This window comes from Morus notabilis, unplaced genomic scaffold (assembly GCF_000414095.1).
Source record: "Morus notabilis unplaced genomic scaffold, ASM41409v2 Scaffold1225, whole genome shotgun sequence".
Taxonomy (NCBI): domain Eukaryota; kingdom Viridiplantae; phylum Streptophyta; class Magnoliopsida; order Rosales; family Moraceae; genus Morus; species Morus notabilis.
The window spans coordinates 243,450-265,019 of NW_010357682.1; the positions used below are offsets into that span (position 1 = coordinate 243,450).

General features: G+C 34.5%; 3 protein-coding genes across 5 annotated transcripts; 2 read left to right on the top strand and 1 right to left on the bottom strand.

Annotated features, from left to right (window-relative positions):
- Nucleotides 1-991: 991 nt before the first annotated feature.
- LOC21399550 (light-mediated development protein DET1) lies at nucleotides 992-8,567 on the bottom strand. Of its 3 annotated transcripts, none has more exons than XM_024173081.1 (13): nucleotides 8,472-8,567; nucleotides 6,811-6,852; nucleotides 6,583-6,697; nucleotides 5,673-6,100; nucleotides 5,297-5,525; nucleotides 4,937-5,110; nucleotides 4,184-4,252; nucleotides 3,983-4,039; nucleotides 2,925-3,005; nucleotides 2,673-2,837; nucleotides 2,420-2,515; nucleotides 1,838-1,937; nucleotides 992-1,430 (listed from the first exon to the last, which is right to left on the bottom strand). In XM_024173081.1, exons 3-13 carry the CDS (start codon nucleotides 6,652-6,654, stop codon nucleotides 1,291-1,293), a joined length of 1,611 nt encoding a protein of 536 aa, XP_024028849.1. In that variant the 5' UTR covers nucleotides 6,655-6,697; nucleotides 6,811-6,852; nucleotides 8,472-8,567; the 3' UTR covers nucleotides 992-1,290. The 3 variants fall into 3 exon arrangements, with proteins under 3 accessions (XP_024028849.1, XP_024028843.1, XP_010088718.2); XM_024173075.1 differs by having other exon boundaries at nucleotides 6,811-6,915; XM_010090416.2 differs by having other exon boundaries at nucleotides 6,811-6,930.
- Nucleotides 8,568-10,133: 1,566 nt separating this feature from the next.
- On the top strand, nucleotides 10,134-15,073 carry LOC21399551 (probable U3 small nucleolar RNA-associated protein 7). The gene is made up of 8 exons (XM_024173090.1): nucleotides 10,134-10,328; nucleotides 11,181-11,249; nucleotides 11,338-11,427; nucleotides 11,552-11,684; nucleotides 12,268-12,386; nucleotides 12,978-13,045; nucleotides 13,564-13,612; nucleotides 13,817-15,073. The coding sequence occupies exons 1-8, from the start codon at nucleotides 10,326-10,328 to the stop codon at nucleotides 14,849-14,851; spliced, it is 1,566 nt and encodes a 521-aa protein (XP_024028858.1). The 5' UTR covers nucleotides 10,134-10,325; the 3' UTR covers nucleotides 14,852-15,073.
- Nucleotides 15,074-16,311: 1,238 nt separating this feature from the next.
- On the top strand, nucleotides 16,312-21,561 carry LOC21399552 (dehydrogenase/reductase SDR family member on chromosome X). The gene is made up of 10 exons (XM_010090418.2): nucleotides 16,312-16,376; nucleotides 16,450-16,704; nucleotides 17,179-17,245; nucleotides 18,205-18,233; nucleotides 18,321-18,529; nucleotides 18,958-19,076; nucleotides 19,823-19,918; nucleotides 19,999-20,074; nucleotides 20,264-20,417; nucleotides 21,141-21,561. The coding sequence occupies exons 2-10, from the start codon at nucleotides 16,507-16,509 to the stop codon at nucleotides 21,312-21,314; spliced, it is 1,122 nt and encodes a 373-aa protein (XP_010088720.1). The 5' UTR covers nucleotides 16,312-16,376; nucleotides 16,450-16,506; the 3' UTR covers nucleotides 21,315-21,561.
- The last annotated feature ends 9 nt before the right edge of the window (nucleotides 21,562-21,570 follow it).

Consider the following 21,570-nt stretch of genomic DNA (forward strand, 5'->3'; position numbering starts at 1 on the left):
ATAAGGGTATGACATAAAACGTGGGCCTACAACTTCTGAGAAGTTGCTTAAAGCACAACGTATTTCAAGGGGAGAAAAAGGAAGGAAAGATAGCTCAAAAAATTAATGCAACCTTCCTAAAATAATAATAACAATAATAATAATAATGACGACGAGGACGCAACGTAAGCAAAAGTAAATGACGTTCTAACTAATTATTTCTAAATCTAATTTTCATTGGATAAAATTGTACTTTACCCCCCTAAATTATAGCTACTTTGGCGTTTTATCCTCTCAAAATTTTTCTTAGAAAACGTTTGGTTCATGGATTAGAACTATTTTCGATTTACGTATATTTTTTATGAGAGAAAATACTGTAGCGAATCACGAACCATGATTCGAATCAGAGAACGAATATAGGTACCAAACATCCTCTTAGTCTCTTTTTTGTATTTTGCACTCTTTGGCAAAATGAACGTCTGTAAACTACTCAAAAAAGCTTTTGATAACAGTTTCCATGTAAGCAGCCAATCCAAGCCAGAAGTAGAGCCCCTACAGAAGATACATTCTGGGATGATGCCAACGAGGACGTCGAGCTCGATGAAGATGACTATAGAGTCGCACCTCGCTCGAAAGAGGGGCGTCTTCGATGTTCACAAGGAAATTTCTCACTTTCTTTTGTATGCATTTTGGAAAAATCATGGTACATATATTCACACACACGTATCGAAATTATGCACTGCTAGTTTGCTGATTTAAGCGTCGAAGTCCATTTAGCCAATATCCCATCAATGCCTAGTTCATGTTTGCTTTGCAGAGTCTTGACGCCCTCTTTTTTGATCGAGAGCCGTTCGATCAAAGTGTTTGAGGCCTAGGGTTCACTTTGGAATCGGTCAAAATATCGAATCAAGACCACATTGTTACAATAACTTCTCAGAAAACAAAAAACTAAACTTTTGGATCTAATTTTACAATGGTGTTAATTTAAGACTCGTTCATTTTAAATAGACCGAAATCTATACAAAATATGGTTTGGTGGAATTTACAGAAATGAAAGAAACAACAACAATAAACGAAAGTTAATGCATCACAACAAACTAGACGTACACAATCATTGCAAAGTTACAATCAGAGTGAACTTTCCTATGTGTATGCTCAATAAAAAGAAATATACATTTATTTTACAGATCAAATACCGTGAGATAATTAGATACAAGTTTCTCAGATTTTAACTACAATCTTGGTAGGATGAACGGCTGCCTACATCGGTAAACATATGAAGAAGGAAGCCAGTAAGAGAAGGGAGCAGTTTCATCTCCGGAAATGAACATTCACAGCCGAGGGCTGCAAGAACAGAGTCTGCTGAATGGAGAGAGCAAATGGCAGAAATGGATGGAACAGGAATGATGATATCTTTTTGGTTCTATTGTCGATGTTTCCACCTTCCGGGCCTAATTCAAAAACGAAAGCGTCGTTATCAGTGGCTTTTACAACCAAGAATCCGATGGAAAGTAAAGAAAAATAGAGGATAGTCTCTGAACTTTTATTCTAGTCAAATAATATGTCGTTTATCAATAACACAGCAGTATTTTTCATCTGAGGAAAAACATTTTCCTTTTCCAGACCAAACCATAACCAGGCAAAAGTTGAACACGTATTGTAGGAATTTTCTAACAAGAAATGGCAATTTTCTAACAAGAAAACAGCAAGTTGTTTGCTCAACTGAAACCTGTTTTTATGCTAAACTGGACAAGTTTGAAAAGACATTTTCTATAAAACAAACGATACTCTTTCTTATTCTTATTTATCCTGGAGCCTCTAAAATCTTCTCGTTTTACAATACGGGAAACGTACATACCTGGTTTGATTTTAAATCTGAGGGTCTGCGGCGGTCTTCTTAAGATGAACTTTATGGGATGATCCGTTGACTGCCTATGCCGGTCAGCCGCAGAAATCAGCTGCAAGTGCAAAGAGTATGCGTTTGTAATGGGGAATGCTTACAATACATCTCAACCAATTCAACCCCACAGATCCAGAGACTTATTAGGAAAATTTTGTACTGTAGAACATTTGATAGAGAATAAGCCAAGATCAGGAAATGTTTTCCAACGAAGAGAAGGGAAAAAAATTCTCGTATAAGTGACAATTAAGTTCGTCAAAATTTTTAAAAAAATGTGGGTAAAAACATTAACAGCTTATTTATAGGAAGGAAGAAAACAAGTCCGAAGCCTTTTAAGTTAAATTTAAAATTACTTGCACCAGTTTCAAAAATTTGATAAAGATTTTCCCTATGCTCACACATCGATCTAAAATTACAAGGCTCTTTTCTCTCAATTACGCCACAGCAAGACAAACTACAAACTGAATGCTTTACAAGCCATTACTAAAACTATCAATATCTTGGATATGGGTAAGAAAACCAAAGGATTCTAGATCAAACCTTTTCATCAAACCGATAGAGAGATTGGTCAAAATAAGGCGAAGGGCTCAGCGCCTGAGAATTAATAGGCAAGGAGGCCAGCATCTTCTTCACGAACTAAAAATCATCAACTAATTAGATGTTAGATTTTTGAAAAGGGTAAATGCATATGAGCCAAAAATATCTTGCTAACATAACTATAACAAGTAAAACATTTCTTAGTAGTAGAAGTATAAAATTTACAAGTAGATACTAGTAGTGATTGTGAAATTACCTGTGAAGAACTAGTTGCTTTATTTCTAAGTGATCTCAGTTGCTCCCTAGTGTGAATATTATTCGAGTGAGATGATATAAAATTCATATATAATGAGTTTTTCGATGTCGTGTGGAAGTGGTCACAAAAATGCTCAAACAAGAGGTATAGCTCATCTGCATTGTTCTGTAGGCAGTAAAAATACGTCACAGACTGAGCCAGTTAAAAGATATTATATTCACAATAAGAAGAGGAGTTTGAAAGCTTCTTTACCTGATAGAAAGCTACAATATCTGTTGTCTCCATGTTATATACAGCAAAAAAGGCTGGGTGGTGATCCGTAGTTCGTGATACCTAAAGCTCCAAAACTAAAATAATCACCACATATGTTGTCGAATATCCCCCAAAAGCATAAAAGTTGAGCTCTAGAATTTACATTCCTTTAGTAGCTAGAGAGTTCAAAATTAAAATATGTATAACAGCTGAACAAATCAAGCAATTCAGTTTAAGAAATAGAAGAGTTGATAGAAATTTCTCAGCTTCATAAAGTACTCAAAGGTACTAAAACGTTATTCAAGAGGTTGCAGCTTGGACTATCAGAATTTCAAGTTGGCATTTATCTATCTAATACGTTAAAATTTGAAAGAAGGGAACAGACTGGTAGAGTAATTAGAGTGTGAAGACTGTGCCACCACTTGTTATTTCAGGCTCTTTGATGATAGACAGCTACCAAACTTTAAAGGATTCGAAGAGCTCGAGTAATAAGTTGTATGGTGCCTGTTTGGCAAGGCTCTCTTTTGGCTTCTAAAGCCCCAAGCCATGTTTTGGCTTGTTTGGATGGATTTTCAAAAAGTTTCTTTTGTTTGGAAGAGCTTCAAATAAAAAACGTTTTGTTTCCAATCAATACGATCTTTATCCCTAGATCAACTGATGTATAGCATCCAAACACTAACGGAAAAGCCGTAGCTTCTGCTTTTCATTTTCTACTGCTAAAACCCAAAAGTGAAAGCCATACCAAACAAAGCCATAATTTTATTTATTTATTTATTATTGAATGGCAAACAAAGCCATAATTACCATAAGAGATGCAATGTCTAAATACCATCAAGCCTAGATATAATGGAGCTCACATCTAATTAATGAAAGTCAAACTGCATTCAATGGGGAGACTCATTAAGCATCTGTATTGTGCAGTCGGAATAATTAATCCCCATGTTTTTTTTTGCAATTTAGGATAAGAAAGATGGAGTTGTGATCAAAGATTGGTCCCCGCAGTTTACTAAACACAAACCCACTAAAATAGAATTAAAATGATAGAAAGAAGATCTCACTGCTCCATCTACACTGCCGAACTTGATTAGCAGGTGGTGCCGGTCCAAGAATTGTACCTAACGAAGTGTTAAGCACGGAGAACTTGTCATTGATCATTCAACTTGCACGACAGAAAGAGAATTTATGCACCACAAAACTAGCCTATTTGAAAAAAGAGTACCAAAGCAACGTCTTTAAACTTCGAGAGGGAAAAACCCTACCTTCCAGATAATTAAGTCGATATAATCTTGAAAATGGAAATAAAACTTCTTCTTCAAGTACTGAACCCTCTGGAAGATCGAAAAAGTAGTGCAAAAATCAGTAATTAAAAATAGAAATAAGTTTCAGAGCTAACTCAAAAGCATCTATGAAGATCAATTAGCTCATTAGTTATGACAGTATATCAGAACAAAACAACAGATAAGAGAGTCAAATAATTTTACAAAAATGGAATAAGACCAGAACGCCAATAACCTTTTCCTTTCTACTCAATATATGTTTTACTTTTGCACGACCTTCAAACACCTAGTTAATATTGTTTTACTGCCACTGGGGCAATAATCTTTCAAGAACACAATCTGCTGTCTTCACAAAATAGGATGAAAATTCCCATTGGGACACAAAACTACCCTCATTTGCATTAGATGACAATTTTTAATCCTGAATATCAAAACTTTCCCCTCTGCCCCACCCTCAGAGGAAGGAACACTCTTTAAAAAGAACTGCATTTCAAGTACAGGGGCTGTAAAGAACTATTATCATCATGAAATCCAGAAGCAGAAAATCCTCAAAGAGGGAGAAAAGAAAACCAACAGAAAGCAGATATATAATGAATTAACCAGATAAGATAAACGGCTCACTTAAGGCAGAAACAGATGGTCTTTGCTATTTTATGCATTCTATCTTCTTAAAGCAGCATATTACATACACAAGAACCAGAAAGCAAAATCTTAATTGAAAGAAGAAATACCAACCAAAGTATGATTTGTTTCTTCATTCCATATTCCTCGAAATATAAACGAAAGCAAACGCTGCTTAATGCCACTAACAAAAGCATTTTCTGGACTAAGCCGACTCTGTTGTAAGCCATTCTCGACATGGTTCTCGGTCAGCTGATGTTGCTTACTTTTGTCGCGAATACCCATAGACTGCCACCATAAGCTGAATTGTCAGTTAACTTATCCAAATAAAATCTTCTCTTTATAAATCAAAGTAAGCCAATTGAGATGATAAGTTGAAAACTTAGTGTATTTCTAGCATCTTATTATGCAAGCAACCAGATCCAGTAGCTTTCTTTTAAATTCATTAAAAACTAGAAAACAAAACCCACTCACCGGAGCATTTGAATTGAGAAAAAGTTCATCATCTTCACGGCAAAAGGCCCCAATTGCTCGTACATCAACCAGGTTCCCAGAGTCCCGAATTTGAAGAATATGTACTGTTTGATATCGAAGTGACACAATTGCCAGAAGATCATCATACAAGAAGACACCCATATTATGGGCTAAATTGACAAAATCATCGTTGAAAACCTTCTCATCAAGTACAACGCCATCTTCTAGTCTAAGTGCATGAGATATAATTAGAATCATAGGCCGAGAATATAGACAGCTCAAAAAGATAAATCAAATGTTGTGCATACAATTCTTATTATAAGTAATAAGGTAAAGAAATGGAAATCAATCCCATAATTAAAAACTGAGCACACACCTCAAGAGATGAAACGTTATCTTTTCTATTGATGGAACTCCTTGAATGGCGCCACCAACAGCAGGTGCATCGTGAATTTGTGCGGTAGAAGTAGCAAAGAGTCCAAATCGGTTACTCTCCATGTAAAGGAAGAAGTCCTTACATATAAGCTCATTGCTGGAAGCAAGTGATACGCAGTAGAGCTGGGTAAAAAAGCTATCAAACTTCTTTGCTTTAGGGGGAAGATCATGAACATCACAATCTTCTTCCGTGCACGAAAATGAAAGCCACGTTGGTCTATACACAATCAATTCCTGATGATTTCTACTGAAACATATGAGGTATTGGCCATCATCAGTGAATTTGCGAAACAAGTGATCTGGGCACTCAACATCATATATGGTATAGCTAGGAACCAAGTTCTCATAAAACCGTCTAGCACAATGGACCTGTAAGCATTGAAGTAATAATCACAATTCTATAGTGGAGCCATACTAGATTTCAAAATTTTTTGAACATTCACTTTCCCTGGCAGAGCCCTTTACCAATAGAAGGTGGAGTCTAATGTATAAATACTGCAAATAGTACAAATTGGGACTTTTTGTTAACAAATGTTACTTTACTTTCAAGGAGAGTATTTTTTTAAGACGTCAGTTACAACGTAATTTAACAACGGATAATCTATGGAAGTGTCAAGTGTATAAAAATTGGTTATCCATGTCTAAGGGAGACGAAAATTCATTAACCATCTTTCCCTGCATTTTGCATTAATGGGAAATTCTAAGAGCCGTTCAGTTCAAACCTTTTTGCTATGGTATTTTCTCTCACAAAAAATTGGAACTTCTATTAAAATCTATAAACTAAACAGGCCAAAAGAACGAGTCAAAATTAAATGCTGAAGTTCAAAATTAAAAGAGTAAGAAGAAGGTACACTGGTGCCAGGTGGAGGAGTGCGAATTTGGCGCTCGAAAATCCTGGCAACGATATTGTTGCTTCTGAACATTAGTGCCCTTGCACTTGCACCACCACCTAAAATGATGTTTCCCCTGAAAACCAGCAAGTAAAAAATTGATCCAAGGTAGCAGAGCATAAGATATGAAGCATGAACATTTTGCAGCATCAAGAGGGAATCCAAAAAACAAAAGAAAAATAAAACTACCTTATTAAATGTTGCAGCAAAAGAAAGGGCCTGCAGAGAGAGCTGCACGCGGAAGGCGATAGTAGTTATCAGGTCGTAGAGACGCCTAGCCCGTAAGCTGGCCCCCTTAAGAACCCATTACTGAGTAAGGATTTGTTATGCATGATAATAAAGTTAACACATGAGATAGATACTAATAATAAGTGGGGAATCTTTACCGTGCAACCCTCAAAAAAGCTCCACAGGTGGACCACCTAAAATATAAGTTGACTTTTCATTTTAACTGATAGATGAGGGATATAATCTCAGTTACCATGGGCTCTACCGTGCGTAATTATTATTTTTAAAAATGCAGAATTTAACCCCAAAAAAAAAGAGCCCTGTGTCCAGATAAACCAAAAAAAGAAAAAGACAGGAACTATTGATTCAATGCCGGAATACAAGAAAATGGGATTAAAGACTTGAGTGAGCCTGAGATTTCGGGAAAAGAGGGGTTCTTTGGATGCTGAAAAGGTGGTCTTGTTGAGGCTAAACATGGGGTTGAAGAAGGGAAGATTGGTGAAAAGGATGGGCTAGAAGAAAATGGCGTTTCTTTAGATGACAATGGGAATGATCCTTCTGGGAAAGTTGAGGCTTCTGTTGGGAGTGTGAATGAAAATGAAGATGTGGAAGTAGAGGACTTGGGTAGTGAAGGAGATGAGTTTTGTGTGGGTGATTTCGTTTGGGGTCAACTTAGGAGACATCCATGGTGGCCTCGGCAAATTTATGATCTTCATACGCGTCGGATTATGCTTCAAAGATTGAATCCAAAGGACGACATTTTAGCCCGTTTGGAAGGTATACTCAAACTATTGATTCTGATGTTTGAAATTCAAATTTTTTGTAAGAGGAAAGCACTATAACAGCATTAACGATTTGAGTTTGTGGCTTACGTTGGTGACGGAACCGAATAGGACTTGATCAGATATATAAATTTGAGGATGAGGAAGAAAAAAAAAAAGCAACAATTTTGAATATTGAAAAAAGAAAAATTTGCAATCGAACTGAATAGGCAAAACACGGAATCAACAGTGTCTTAACCATTCAATTTTGATCTAACGTTCTCCTAAACCTGCTCCACCGGTGGAACTTTTCTAGGGTTGCACAGTAAAGAATCCTTAATAACTGTTATATTGAAAGAGTTTCATCATTATTTATAAATAAAAAAACAATTTTATTAAGAAAAGGAAAGTACAGAAAAGAACAAGAAACCAGACAGTCCTTTATTGAATATTAGTAATAAATAAATAAATAAATAAATAAAGCAGCATGCTTCACTGTACTTGTTCAAATTTGAAAGTAAATTCAATACGAACTTGCAATTAACACTGGAAGAAGTTTCAGATTACTATGGAGAAACTTGAAATTCGCATTTTTGCAAAGCAAATTATGACAACCGCATACTAACCCAAATGGGGAAACTCTACCATAACTAATCATTTCATTGTTATTAACAAATGAGCTAAGATTTTCATTCCAAAGAAACCCATTTTGAGATTCTAAAATCTAAAATCTATGAAATCCGATCATACGATTGCAACAGAAAAGTTCAAATTTACTCAAAGACTTGACAAAATCCCAACTTTGAAACGCAAATTACAAAGGCACATTCTTCAAACGAAAATTATAAACAGAAAACCGACCATGGAGGAGCTTGGCTTGCAGAGTGGCCTGAAATAGGGCTCTGGTGCTCGCGGGTTACTGATGAGCTCTATCTCAGCTCTAGGGCTTTTTTTTTTTTTTTTCCTTCAAAAATGTACTTTTTTGCTGATAATGTTACGTACTTAAAATAATTTAGAATTTCTTTTTTATTTTAGAAGGAAAAAATATTTTAGGATTATATTAAAAAAGATATGTTTTAGAATTTCATTTTAATAAACTATTTTATTATTAAATTGTCCGTTGATAAAATTATTTTTAAATACAAAAATATATTTTGGGCCATAAGTTTTTTAAAATTATATATTAACCCTTAAACTTTTTGAAACTATATTTTTAATCCCTAATTTGTGAGATATACATTTTAATCCTCAAATTGTATGGGTCCCGACTCATTAGCCTCACCCCGATATTCTTGCTTTTTGACATGACCCTTATGATGGTCCTCACCCAATCCTAACCTGTTGGCGACCTTAAATTCAATAGTGATTATAACATAAGATTTTTGTTTAAAAATTTTTATTAAAAAAAACTAAGTTTTTCATACCTTAAAAATTTTGATAACAATTAAAATTACAAAAAACAAAAATATTTCCTAGTAACCCTTTTTAAAAAATAATTAAAAAAATGTTTGAATGAATCTAACCAACAATAAATTCTCTTTTTTTTAATAAAGAAAGATAATTTTAATTTTGTATTATGTGTTATAGCGAAATTGTCTTTAATTCCGTATTTTTAATAATTTTAAAGTTTTTTTTTTTGTATGGATACCTTCTCAACTTTTTAAATTTGGCAATTTGATCATTTTTTTCTTGGCAATTGGCATTTTCAACTTTAAAATTTTTGCAATTAAAAATAACATATGTTTTTTTTTTTATAATTTTTGAGTATGTGTGCTTCTGTTAAGGGCAATAAGGTAATTTATCACTCTTATAGTGTTTATTGAGGGTATAACCCTTGAAAATTAAGAGTTATTTATTACAGCTGATTGTGTTCGGACACATTAGATGATTCTAAAATCAATATAACTAAACAAACATGGTGAGAAATGACATTCGTTATCTTCAACAAATGCCCTCGTGGCGTCACATGATAAAATTGTCAAAAAAAAATAGACATCACTTTTTTATTGGACCTTAATTGCGAAGAATTAAAAGTTGAAGATGCCAATTGTAAAAAAAAAAAAAAGAAACAAATTGACAAATTTAAAAAGTTAAAAGGAACAAAAAAACCTAATTTTAAATTATTAGTACATTGAAGTCTTTTTTAAGACATGCAATGTCAAATTTGACCTTTTTAATAATTTTTTATTTGTTTGACTCGAATTTACTGTTTATCAAATGTTTTAAAAAAATATTATCCCAGTAACTAAGCATCCTTTTTACCTTTAAAATTTTTGAAAAATTAAAGCTTGTTAACTAAATAAAAAATTATTAAAAATGAAAAATTTGATATTGCATGTCCAAAAAAGACAAAAATTAATTTTAAAAAAAGTAAATATATTAATTTAAAATTATAAAAGACATGTGATACTAAAATATAATTACCCTGTTTTTTTATGAAAAAAAATACAATTACGTTATGCTACAAATTGAAATTATCCAAAAACAAAAAAAAATTGAAGAAAAAGTGAGAAACCTAAGAGCGCCATGTACATGCGTTGTTGGCCCAAAGCCCCAAACCGTTCTTCCTCTTCTAAAACTCTCTCTCTCCAAAACCCTAGAGCTCGGAAGAGCTCATCAGTGACACCTCGAGCCTTTCTCCGCCGTCGCAAGCACCGGAGCCCGTCACCCTAGTCATTCCGCCGTTGCGAGACGATTTCAAGCCAAGCTGCTTCCATGGTTGGTTGTCTGTTTGTTATTTTTGTAATTTCTCTTTGGATTTTGTGATGTAAAAACCAAGTCTTTGAGGAGACGTGAACGTTTCTGTTATAATGCTATCGTTCATTTCCCTTTGCTTCTATATATGATGGGATTTCATAGATTTTTTGAATCTCAAAGTGGGTTGGAATGGAAATTTTAGCTCTTTGGTTAGTAAATGGTTATGATAGATTTTCCCATTTGGGTTCTGTGGTTTTTATAATTTGCTTGCAAAATGGGTTGCCTTGTGAAGATGAGTTTAAGACATTGAATGGGAACAATGGGGATAATAAACACTCTAAAAATGAAAATAGCTTCAATTCTGTTCGTCATTTTTGTTTGGAGTTGAAGTTGTTTTTATAGATTTTTAAGTTTTTTTGTTTGAAATTTATACTTGAAGTTTAATCTATGAATTTGTGGAATTCGTTTTATTTTGGAATATGTTGATAATTGATTGATGATTTTGGAATTTGTTTGATTGTTGAAAATTTCTATTTTGATTTTTTTTGTTGATATTGGTGAAAATTGCTATTATGATAGCTATGTGTGATTTTCTGTTGATTATTTTACAATTTTTGGAAGATTGAGATTAGTTTGATATTTGTTTGATATTAGTTGGATACTGTTAGAAGTTCATATTTGTGAGGTTTCTATGAGATTTTTGGAATTAGTTATTTGTTGGAAATTGTTATGATTATGGTGTTGTCAAATGTTTGGTTTTTATGATTATTATTATTTTTTTTTAGCCCAAATTGAGCAACATTGCCTCGACATTCGACCATGTAATTCTTGTTCCAATATTGTATTGTAATTGGAAATATCTTTCATTTGCAGGAGGAGATCTCTGAAGAGATAGACATTAAAGTAAAGAAGTATCTGAGGGGGGAAGGTGCTAATTTGGAGGTACTGTGCAGGCTGTGGGAGATTTGAGTATTTATTCTTTCAGTAATAAGTTTCTGTCTTGCTCAACTTAGGATTTTAATTTTTGCAGGTATTGCAAGATAAAAAATTGAAGGGACAACTTGCAGTTAGAGAAGAATTGTATGGAAAATCTGCAAAAGCCGCTGCCAAGGCCGAGAAGGTTTTTTTTTTCCCCATGTGTTTGGACATCTTGATTTCACAATTTAAAATCAGAAATAGGACAGTAAAACTGTCTCCTCAAGCCTCAGTTTAATATTTTGATGGTCTTTTGAATCTATCGACAGTGGCTTATGCCAAGTGAGGGAGGCTACTTGGAGGCTGAAGGTATAGAGAAGACATGGAGGATCAGACAGGAAGCCATTTCCCGTGAAGTAGATATCTCAAGCTCGAGAAATCAGTTTGATATTACTTTGCCAGGTCCATAACTATCTTGTCACTGCTTCCCAATTGTCTTAGTGGAGACTTTCTGTTTTTCAATTTATTCAGGTAGCTTTAAGACTGAAGTTTCCAGGATAGTAGTGGAAGGGTGGAGAGAACATAAACATGACTAAAACATGTATAGTTTCATTTTGATGCTAAATGATCAAGTAAGCAGCTAGACGGCTGGACCTCTATCCTAATGGCTATTGTATTTTTTTTTTGGGGGGAACAAGAATCAAAGTATATTGATGGGCGGAAAATAGGTAAATACAAGGGAGGACGAATAGATTTTCTCAAAATCTCACCAAAAATAGAGCTAGGCTTCAAATGGCTGTCCAGCCCCTAACTAAATCCAAGAATATTGGATTGCCAATTTCTCTATCTGTGTATACCCATAAAGAAGAGTTGCAAAATTTATTTTCAGTGTGTCCTTGTGTTTGCTCCTGAACTTATTATTATAAAAGATTCCTCCTAATCATAAAAATGAAAGCGAGGAGGGAAAAGAAGAAAAACTTTGGTTGTCAATACAAAAAATCTACATATCATTCTCAAAATTCTTATTTTCAACTCTTTTGTGCAGATCTTGGTCCTTACACAATGGATTTTACCTCAAGTGGTCGTTATATGACTTTTGGTGGAAGGAAAGGCCACCTGGGCATTGTAGATATGAAAAATATGGATCTAATTAAGGAGATTCAGGTATGTAAGTAATGGATTCTCAAAAGTCTAGCTATTCTTGAGGAGATTTGATCTGGTTGTTCAGACTTCAGTATGGTTGGGAACACTAACGCAAATTGCCCTTCTACCCCTAAACAAATTGTCTCAAATAAGAGGCTAATATTTATGACACTAATGGGCACTGTTGCTATTACAAGTTGATTTTGGCTTAGACATTTCTTTAAGGCATTACATTAAATATCATCTTGGTTCACTCTACGTGCAAAATGATGAAATGTTTTGATTTCACAACTTGACTTGAGAGTTGCTTTGAATATTGATAGGATTATATCTGATGTTCAACGCCATGAAGTTGGTTTATAGGGTCTATAATTTCTCTAATTGATATAGGAGCACTTGATAGTGTAGTCATGTTAGGTGGTCCTCAATTGTGTAAATATATTTGCTTTTTGGGATTTTTACGTTTGTTGTTTTCTTACTAGTAAAGTGCCCTTACCATTGTTTCTCTTTTACTCCACTAAAATGCTTGTTTTATCAAGCTCTCGTTGTCGATTGCATGTTGCGCACTGAATTGCTATATATATATATATATATATATATATATATTTTCAGGTGAGAGAAACAGTGCGTGATGTGGTGTTCTTGCATAATGAACTGTTCTTTGCCGCAGCCCAGAAAAAGTATGGAACTGTTTTCTTCATCTAAGTAGCTGTTTATAGTAGCTGTTTATATTTCTAATCTGAAATGGTTTCAATATTTACATCTATTTAACAATATGGCTGTGTATGTTAATGGCTAACAGTTGCGTTCTGTTGCATCTAATTTCTTGTATTAGCACCCTTTTTTTTTTTAATCAGTGACTAGCATAAACGTCAATATTAAATATATAAGAACGATTTGCTTTCACCATCTCTGTATTCAGTTTTATGATATATAGATAAGAGACTTTTGTTAAAAGCTGCTTTTTTAATTGAATCAGAAATTTCGAGTATAAACAATTCTTCTTGGGTTTCATGGTTCCATTATATACATATACATACATATATATGTATTTATAATGATAATAGAATAAAAAGGAGAGAATATAATGAAGTAAATAAAAATTTAGCACTGTGTTTTCATTGGGATAATTTCAGTAATTAAAGGAATATACGGCTTTATGTGGATGATTTATCTAATGATTTTAAACAATTGCCAGTTATCCGTATATTTATAATCGGGATGGCACAGAACTTCACTGCTTAAAGGTTAGTATTATGCTATCTCTGCAACAACTCTATAGTGAGCTCCCCGCTGTCTGGGTCGATTTATTTAATTGTTTTTTTTTTTTTTTTTTTTTTTTTTTTTTTTTTTTTTTTTTTTTTTTTTTTTTTTTTTTTTTTTTTTTTTTTTTTTTTTTTTTTTTTTCAAATGCATCATCAGTAACCAAGTCATAATTTAATATGTTACAGGAACATGGCGCGGTCTTAAGGCTTCAGTTTCTGAAAAACCACTTCCTCTTGGCATCAATAAACAAATCTGGGCAGCTTCATTATCAGGATGTAACTATGGGCCAGATGGTAGGTAATCATAGGACCGGCTTAGGCCGTACCGACGTGATGCGGGTGAATCCCTTCAATGGTGTTGTTGCTTTGGGTCATTCATTAGGTACAGTTAGCATGTGGAAGCCTACAAGTTCTGCGCCTCTTCTCAAGGTTCTGTGTCACCGGGGGCCAATCTCAGCGTTGGCATTCCACCCCAATGGCCATCTCATGGCCACAGCTGGAAAAGAGAAGAAAATTAAAATCTGGGACTTGAGGAAACTCGACTATGAACTCCAAAATATACCCGGCCACGCTAATACCTTGGATTTCAGTCAGAAAGGTTTGCTTGCCTGCGGAACCAGATCGTCTGTCCAGATTCTGGGCGATTTATCGGGAGCTCAAAACTATAGCAGATACATGAATCATTCCATGGTGAAAGGTTATCAGATAGGAAAAGTGGTGTTTAGACCATATGAAGATGTTCTGGCCATAGGACACTCAATGGGATGGTCGAGCATTCTTATTCCAGGTTCCGGGGAGCCCAACTTTGATTCTTGGGTGGCAAATCCATTCGAGACATCTAAACAACGGAGAGAGAAGGAAGTACGCTCACTTCTCGACAAGCTGCCTCCTGAAACAATCATGTTGGATCCCACAAAGATTGGCACGGTGAGGCCAGCGAAGAAGAAAGAGAAGCCAACGAAGCAGGAGAGAGAGGCCGAGATGGAAGCAGCCATTGAAGACGCCAAGGACATCGACTTCAAGAGGAAAACAAAGGGAAGGAATAAACCGAGTAAGAGGGTGAAGAAGATGCAGGAGACGGTAGCCAAAGCTAAGAGACCTTTCTTGGAGCAAAATATGGAGGAAGAAGAACTGTTGGCCAGAAAGAAGCAGAAAACAAGTGAAGTCGTCGAGCTACCGGTTTCTTTGCAACGGTTTGCTAAAAAGAAAACATTAACATGACCACAAATTCAGTGTTTTCTTGATATCTTGTCATTTATTTACCTTTCGGTATTCCTCAATTTTGTGGTTTTTAGAAGGTAGAATGTATTCCAAAATTTTGTTTTTTTCTCGACAGCAAGGAAATTTGAGTACGAGAGTAACCTTCGAAAACAAAAATGAGTATGAGCCAGAAAAGTGGTGGCTTTTGTCTCCTTTTTAACTCCTGTCTATGAATTCTTATAATTCTCTCCAGCTTTATTACTGCCTAATGCCTATTCTTCATTCTCTGCCAAACGGTTAACAAACTATTTGGTCATGCAATTTCAAAACAAAAAACTGTTCTAAAAAAGAACCTTGTTTGGTTCACCTGGTTTAGACTGTGTTGATTTGAATTTTTTTGTTTAAACTAGAAAATTTAAATTAGGTGGTTTAAATTGCGATTTGAACTAGTATATGGATGTATAGTTAAAGTGTAAATATGAATATGAAATAAAATTTAAATTTGTGTTTGGATTGATGTGATAAGAAGAGAAAATATGCATCTTTTTGCCATTGAAAAAATTATTTGAAAAGTTGAAATGAAAGTAAGGTTAGATTTTGAGTTCATAATTCAGCTCAGTTTGAACAAGTAACAAAATTCGGCCTACATGTTTACTAAACACAAATTTAAACTTCATTAGCTCTGATTGAATTTTTTAGTCCAAATTGAAAATCTGTCCCCTTTTCATTTTTTAAGTTTCATGGCCAACATACCTAAACTTTTAGGTAGTGATAAATTTGTGTTTGAATTAGTTTTTTTTTTTTTTTTTTTTTTTTTTTTTTTTATAATCCAGTTCTTAGTTTGAAATAATTTGCCAATTTTATTTAACTTTAACTATTAATTTTATATTTTTAAGGTATTAAATTTGAAAGGCTTTAACAGAAATAAATATATATATATATATATTTAGTTCAATATGCACCTGAAGTTCATCACACCTTTGAATTATATAAAAATTTAAAAATCATCATATTAAACTAATGTATTTATAAATGCTTTTCGAATTATTAATTTTGTGTCAGACTTGTCTTTAAATTTTTAAAAAACCCACAGGATATTGATACAAAACCGATAATTTATGAAACATTTATGAAGTTTTAAGTAGGTCACAACTATCATTTTGTTAGTATTATAAATAAATGAGTATTTTAAACGATTTTGAATAGTTTAAGAGATAAAAATGAGTCATTTATAAAACTATAAATAATAATCTTTTAAAAATTCACATTCAATTTTGACTAACCATAAATTAAAATTGCGAGAGAAAAAAAAAAAAAAAAACAAAATACGGAGACTAGTCGACAAAGAAAAATAAAGATAAGGTTTAAGACTGTTTTGGTTAAGAAACAATTTCAGAGTACATGATTATTATTATTATTATTATTATTGCTATTATTTATTTTAACCTTTGGTGAGTTAAGGTTGGACTTGGACAGGAAAAAAAAAAAGGGGTTTAAAGAGAAGAGGAGGCGGAGGTGCGGCGGAAGAGGAGTCCGTTTTGTTCAGGTATTCTTCTTCTTCTTCTTCTATTTCATTCCTCTTCTTCCTTCATTCTACGATGATTGTATTTGAGTCTTAGAAGAAGAAGAAGGAGAAGAAGAAGAAGAAGAAGATAGATAGAGAGAGAGAGAGAGAGATGGGGAGATGGCAGTTGGTGGTGGAATGTGTGAGGTTCGTTTGTGGGGCTGATTTCTGGAGAATGGCTGTGCTCTGGGCATGGTTTCTGGTCGTATCCCACTTGCAGATTTTGCTTCCAAAGCTCTTCTCTACCAGTTCCACAACTTACCCGCGTTCTACTTCTTTCTCTTTCACACCCCTCTGCATTGTCACCGGCGTAAGCCCCTCATTTTTTTTTTTTGAGGAATGCCCATATGCCCTCTTTGGAGTTTCTGCTTACACACACACACACACACACAAAATATGATCTTTATTTATGTGGAAGTTTTAACAAAAACTTGAGAAAAGGTATAGCATTGATATATGATATATAAGTTCTTCGTTGTTTTGTCTTTTGTTACACAGAATAAATATAACACTACACTCCGTACTTTTACATGTTACACGCAAGAACAACCCTTTGTGCGTGTAATATATATTTGATGGCATTATACACTTCTGCATATGATAAGGACTACCTCAGCCATTACGCATTATGCGCGTATAAATGTCCTGTTACACATCAATCTTTACCTATTACATGTTAGAATCAGACTGCTGAAATGGTATATATATATATATATATATATATTGTTGTTTATAATACGTTTTAGTTTTTACAATCTGCTTACGTTTCTCTTGAATGGTGCAGGCTACATCTGGTCTAGGTGCTGCTGCTGCGCACTCTCTTTCCAAGGAAGGCTTCTATGTTGTTCTTGGTAAAATTGCATTACTTCTTTTCTTTCTTTTTCTTTTTCCCTGTAATTTGATTTGGTGTAAGTGATTATTATGTTGTTGAATACTTGAGAATTCAAAAGTTGTTCCGTGTCATGTGTATGCTGTAATTCGCCAACTGGTGCTAGTCCAGCTGGTAAAGGTGGGAGGGGTTTTAAGGGAGAGATCCCTGGCTCGAATCTTGGGAGAAGCTAGCAATCAAAAAAAAAAAAAAAAGAAGAGAGAGAGAGAGAAAAAATGTATGCTTTAATTCTATATAGGGGTGGTCTACATAAACATTATCCAATGACATTACTTCTATCCAATTCCTATTTATTAGATTTGTTTGGACTCTAGGCAATTAGCTTAGTATACTAGTTTAAACATGAAGACATGATTGTCCCTTACGGATATGTTTGGTGAGAGGGAAAGAAAATAAGAAGGAAAGATAGGCATAAAAGCTAGCTGAGGAAAATAGAGAGGAAGGGGAGAACCTTTCTGTTATTGTGTTTGATATGCATTTTATTCATTAATCTCTCCATATTTAGGGATATTAAAATTGGTGCTCTTCGAAGGATTTGAAATCCCACACTCAATTCATCCCCTTCTATTTTCTCTGCTACCAAACACCATAGGTCTCAAAATCCTTCCACTAATCCCTTCACCCCTTTCCCTCCTTATTTTCTCTTCTACCAAACAAGCTCAAAGTCTTCTGTATCCTTGGTATTAGCTTCTTATGAAAAAAAAAAGGGGGGGGGGGGGGGGGGGGTTTTTCACATTAGCCAATTTTCCGTGATTTTTATCACTCAAGGACTTGTAATAGGATATTTAGGCATTTTGCATGGATGTCTATGCTATGATCACTTTTAGAGTCATATATAAACCAATTTGCTTTTCTTTACAACAATTAGAATAGTCTGACAGCTTATGGAATGTATATCTTAACACCACGTAATGTATGCAGTTGGACGGTCGTCTCAGTTGTTATCGAAGGTATTGCTTCTGTTGCAAGTTTTATATGAAAACGTGCCCCCTTCATCATGCGTTTCTTTGTGTTTGCTCTTGCTGGTTGTATGACAGACTATGAGAGAAATTAAAACCAGGAACAAGCATGCCCAACTCAAAGCTTTTCAAGTTGATTTGTCGTTGTTCCCCTCCATTTCAAAATTTAAAGTATCCCTTGAGCAGTGGCTTTTGGATTCAAATATGCATTGTTCGGTCCAGTTATTGATTAACAATGCTGGCATACTGGCAACGTCACCTAGACTCACAGCTGAAGGCTACGACGAGTAATGTCTTTTATCTTAATTGAAGTAGTCTTCAAAAGTCAACATCTTACCCTGGTTATGATGAACCTCTTTTTTTTTTTTTTTTTTGGCATTTTGGTTTGACATGCTGATCTACTGTAACTAACTGCATTGGTTTAACCTTGCTGTTGTTATATTTAGCTTGATTTTTCTTATAGAAATTGACAGTTGCAGTTTGCATCTAAACTCCTATACTAGAACCAGTCACACTTTATACTCATGAAACAACTGTCTTCCTTTCTGTGCTCTCTGTCTGTATTTTTTCTTTTTGTTTGTGTTTTTCTTATGTTTTTTTCATTCATTGCGTGGATGCACGAAAGTTTCTAGTTTTTGTATTGAAAATCTGCACAAAATGTATTTGTAGTCACTTGAGAACTTGATTACTTACGCGGTTTGTCTGTGATTTCCAGAACGATTGCTACAAATTATATTGGAGCATTCTATCTGACAAATCTATTACTGCCACTCCTCAAAAATAGTCCTATGCCTTCGCGGATAGTGAATGTAACATCCTTTACGCACCGAAGTGGTAAGCATATATAATACATGCACGACTCAAAACTCTTGATATTGAACAATTACTAGAGTAGTTTACTTGTTTTAAATTTGAGTTTTCATGAGATGTGAAAGTATACTTCTTATGTGTAGCCTTAACCTAATTATCCCTTAATCCATAATTTGCTATTAAGGTTCTTGTCTGATAGTCAATAAGTGATAGTTGATACGGTAATCCAAGGAGAGAAAGGAGGGTGGTGGTGGGGTACAAAGTATGTCACATGACATTCTTTCAACTCATGAAATCATAAAAGGAAAAACCTTGAAAATTTAAAAATCTGGATATTGTCTTAAAAAATCCTGGGTGATATGAGCCGAACATGTATCGATTTGCAACACAGTGCATGCTTGCTCACATGCAATTGTTATTGAGAAAAACAAAGGCAAAAACATGCTACAATTAGTGCTTCCTTTATTGGGTCTAAAACTTTCAACCACTTGGAACTATGAACCCATAGGGTGTTGGTTGGAATGATCAGGCCTTTGGTTTCCGCCCATAAGGTTTGGGGTTCTAACCACCTCATAGGCACCTACACGATCAGTTTCCTGCCTTTCAAAGATTGTAGGGTTTGACGGAAGGCTCCAGTTTATAACTTGGGCTTATAAAGGGGCTCGAGGGATTTCTTGGTATCACCAAAAAACAAAAGTTGGAACTGTGAATCCTTAATTACGGTGTCATGAGATTTGAAATTATCACTCTTTTTTTTTTTCCTTTTACAGTGTCTAGCATACAGGTTAACAAGGATGCTGTTTCTGGGAACTGCTTCTCAAGATCAAAACGATATCCCTATGCTCGGATTTATGAGTATTCTAAATGTAAGTTGTGATTGCTGCATAAGTTAGTATAGGATATCTTCTCTCCCAATTCTAACATTCAGTTTTCATCTCCTGCGTAGTATACCTGCTACTATTCTCCTATGAGCTGCATCGACAACTCTGCTTGAACGATGAATCTCATCAAATTTCTGTCATGTACGTGGTTGAAAAATGCCTTACAGTATTAAGCACAAATACTATCTTTTGAATGCATTACTATGCATTTTCTTTTGGAGCTTGTTTATCACTCCTATTTCATAAATGTTCTATGTTTCTTATCGATGTATAATGGATTTCTTCTTACCTGATCATTTTTGTTTTCCGTTTGTTTTTATCATTTTGAAGCGCTGCAGATCCTGGAGTAGTGGAAACCAACATCATGCGTGAAGTTCCTTCCTTTCTTTCCCGATTGGCATTTATTGTCTTGAAACTCCTTGGACTTTTGCAATCACCGGAGAATGGAGTCGGTTCTATTCTTGATGCAGCCCTGGCCCCACCTGTAAGTTTGCCTCCCCCCAATTATTTCCATTTTCTTGGTGTAAATGTCATCTCTTGTGAGGTTTGTTGACTTCAGTTACTAAATTTTACTTAATTTAACTGAACGTGCTTAAATTCACATGCTTTCTCGTCTCGAGTTAATTTGGAGCGTTTAATGTATCATGCAACCCAAATTTCAGCTACTAGATGATGGAAATTGGAAAGAAATGATCTCTGATCCGATGAAAGATAAAAAGTTGTCAGCTTTTAGCCGACAAAATTACAATGGCTCAAATGAATACTTTTCATCATTCTGTTGAACTTGGGCTGCATTAGAACATCCTAGAAAAACAACTTCTTTCTTAATTTGGACCTCTTAAGTCTTAGTGCTTGTTTGGAAGGTGGGTTTGAGCCGGGTTCAAACAGTATTGTCTCTCCCAAAAATTTGAATTGAAAAAGTTCTGCTACAACATTTTCTCTCACAAAAAATTGAAAAAAAAAAAAAAATTATCTGGTTTGAACCCATGAATCAAACGGGCCCTTAGTTACTGGAAATGGAGAAATAGCTTCAGCCTTATCCCTCTCCTTAGAAATTGGCTATTGGCCTAATCTTATTCACTCAATCTCTGAAGACGGAATTAGAATTAGCTCTCCAACAGAAGTAAAATGTTTTTTTCATATAAATATATATATATATATATATTTATTTATTTATTTATGAGGTGGATTGTTTTGTTGTTTTTAGGATATATCTGGAGTCTACTTCTTTGGTGGAAAGGGTAGGACTATGAACTCTTCTGAGCTTTCATACAACGCTAGACTTGCGCAGGAACTTTGGACTACTACTTCTGATCTTCTTTTGCAATCACAGCTGGCTCTCAAGGAAACTTCAAATTCTTCATCAGATTCAAAGTCATGAGGAATTTCCTTTTTTTTTTTTTTTTTTTTTTTTCAAATGAGCAACTGGAAACTTGTATTAATTATGGAAATTACAAAAGGGGACAAGGGGTCCACCAAAGAATGAACACGAACAACAAACAACATAAAGCAAATATTGTAGAAGTGTTTTTGTAAGAATATTATGAACACTAGTGGATTATAACTTTCATCCAAGTCCTGTTCTGCAACTCAGTTCTAAACCAGTACATGCCATCCATTGCAAAAGATTAGTCCAA